At 57.3% G+C, this 2,625-nt stretch overlaps 1 protein-coding gene across 1 annotated transcript in view; it reads left to right on the plus strand.

Annotated features, from left to right (window-relative positions):
- The first annotated feature begins 1,700 nt into the window (after positions 1-1,700).
- Positions 1,701-2,625, plus strand: part of Sec22c (SEC22 vesicle trafficking protein homolog C (S. cerevisiae)) — a 21,106-nt gene continuing 20,181 nt past the window's right edge. The window contains exons 1-2 of the mRNA XM_013030237.1: positions 1,701-1,905; positions 2,101-2,264. Coding sequence (XP_012885691.1) covers positions 1,724-1,905; positions 2,101-2,264 — 346 coding nt within the window. The 5' untranslated portion in view covers positions 1,701-1,723. The remainder of the gene's footprint in view (positions 1,906-2,100; positions 2,265-2,625) is intronic.

Raw genomic sequence — 2,625 nt, forward strand, 5'->3', positions numbered from 1 at the left:
CTCTACCACTGAGCCACCTTCCCAGCCCCTGGTTCTGATATTTGAACTCAGCGCCCAAGCGCTGCCCATCCCCGGGCTTTTATTGCGCTCAAGACTAGCACTCTGGGCAGGGAAGGTGGCTCAGTGGTAGAGCGCTCGGCCTAGCGAGCAAGGAAGCCCTGGGTTCAAGTCCTCAGTACCACAGACACAGAAAAAAGCCGGAAGTGGCGCTGTGGCTCAAGGTGGGTAGAGCGCTAGCCTTGAGCTGAAGAGCTGAGGGACAGCGCCCAGGCCCAGAGTTCAAGCCCCAGGACCCACCCACCACTCCCCCCACACAAAGGAATCTCTTGGGTTGGTTTGTTCCGCCCCAGGCTGGCTTTAGACAGTGATCCTCCAGTCTCAGCCTCCTGAGGAGCTGGGATTACAGGCATGAGCCACCAGGTCCCACCCACTGCCGTGCTTTTCCAAAACATTTTTCCAAACTGAACAACTTCAAATGCGGGCAAAAGTCACAGTACCTCCCCCTCTCCCCCTCCGCCCCTCCCCTATTCCCTGTGGTGCTCAGCGTGGGCATAAAGGGCTCCTGTGCCCTCTGTTGGTTGGCTTGGTGCTCAGAACTGAGTGCCTTTTGTGTGGGGATGAAGTTCTCCTGGGGCGGGTCACATTTGAAGTTCCTGACGGGTGGTCATCTGGTCCTGTTGTTCTTTTCTTTGTGTGTGTGTGTGTGTGTGTGTGTGTGTGCGCGCGCGCGCGCGCCGGTCCTGGGGCTTGAACTCAGGGCCTACGTGCTCTCCCTTAGCGTTTTCTCCTTCCCCATCTCTACTTCCAGCTTTCTGCTGGTTCGTGGGAGATAAGCGTCTCATGAGCTTTCTTGGCCTAGGCTGGCTTTGAACCACAATCCTCTCGATCTCAGCCTCCTGAGGAGCTGGGATGCTAATTGTGAGCTCCTGGGTGAGCTTTCTGATTTATTACAGGCACCGTGAGGAGCTCTGGATCTGTTTCCTTCTGCTTCTAACTATTCTCTCATAACAGGTCAAATATTTAGTATCTTACTATAATAGGATTGGCAGTATGGCTTCCGGGGTCCACCTGTAGGAACTCGGTCATTGTTTGGATGATCGGCTCTGGATCCAGTATTTCCAGAACTTCAAGACATACAGCAGCATCCCTCACTTTCTCTTTATTTTCTTTCTCTCTATTTTTTTAGTGCCGTGCTGGTATCGGAACTTGAACTCAGGACCTGGGCTCTGTCCCTTAGCTTTTTCACTCAAGGCTGATGCTCTACCACTTGAACCACACCTTCCACATCCAGCTTTTTGGTGGTTTAGTGGAGATAAGAGTTGCACAGACTTTCCTGCCTGGGCTGGCTTCAAACCTCAATCCTCAGATCTCAGCCTCCTGAGTAGCTAGGATGACAGGCGGGAGCCACCAGCACCTGGCCAGCTCTTTGTTTTATTCCCTGCTGTTCCAAAGATGCTTCTGGAACCTATGAATGGCCCTACCTCCTACCTGATCTACCTAGTTATCCCTTATTCCCCACTGATTTAACTCATTAGAGATGGCGCTGTGACTCAAGTGGTAGAGCACCAGCCTTGAGCTGAAGAGCTGAGGGACAGCGCCCAGGCCCAGAGTTCAAGCCCCGGGACAGGTGTACACACACAGACACTTAGCCATGTGCCTCCTGACCGTGCTCACGTGGCCGCCGTGCTCCCCACAGATGTCTCGATGAGTCCTCCCGTGGACCATGTCTGTGATCGTCTTCGCCTGCGTGGTTCGGGTGAGGGATGGGCTGCCGCTGTCCGCCAGCACTGACTTCTACCAGGCCCAGGAGTTCCTGGCGTGCCGGAGGCGGCTGAAGGCTCTGGCTTCCCGCTTGGCCCAGTATCCCGGTCGGGGCTCCGCCCAGAGCCCCGACTTCAGCATCTAGTAAGTGAGCAGCACCCCTGTCCCGAGGCTGGCCTCCAACCGCGATCCTCTGGATCTCAGCCTCCTGAGCCCTGGGATGACAGGCCTGGGGCTTGAACTCGGGCTGTGGCCGGGTGGTGGGGACGGGGCCATGGGGGCTGTGTCCCTCACAAGTGTGCTCACCCCCACGGGGTCCCCCCCCCCCGTGTGTCTCAGCTTCTCCTCCGCCGGAGACGTGGGCTGCCTGGCTATCTGCTCCCTCCGGTGTCCGGCCGCCATGGCATTCTGCTTCCTGGAGACACTCTGGTGGGACTTTACCACGTCCTACGACCCCACCCGCATCCGCCTGGCCTCCCGCCCCTACGCTTTCCTGGAGTTCGGTTGGTACCCCGCTCTGATACCTCCTGTTGTTTTCGGGGGGGGGCGGGAGGGAGGGTCGCACTGTGCGGTAGAGCCATCAATGCAGGCTTGGGAAGGGGTTCTGGTCATTATGGGGGAGGGGGTTGGGGCTGTGCTAGCCACACGTCACCGAAATGATTCAACCGACCTAGAAAGTTCGACAGGGGCTTGAACTCTGGGCCTGGGCGCTGTCCCTCAGCTCTTCAGCTCAAGGCGAGCGCTCTACCACTTGAGCCTCAGCGCCACTTCCGGTTTCCTGGTGGTTCGTGGCAGATCAGGGTCTCACAGGCTTTCCTGCCCTGGCTGGCTTTGAACCGTGATCCTCCTATCTCAGTCTCCTGA

This window comes from Dipodomys ordii, unplaced genomic scaffold (genome assembly GCF_000151885.1).
Source record: "Dipodomys ordii isolate 6190 unplaced genomic scaffold, Dord_2.0 Scaffold128, whole genome shotgun sequence".
Lineage (NCBI taxonomy): Eukaryota > Metazoa > Chordata > Mammalia > Rodentia > Heteromyidae > Dipodomys > Dipodomys ordii.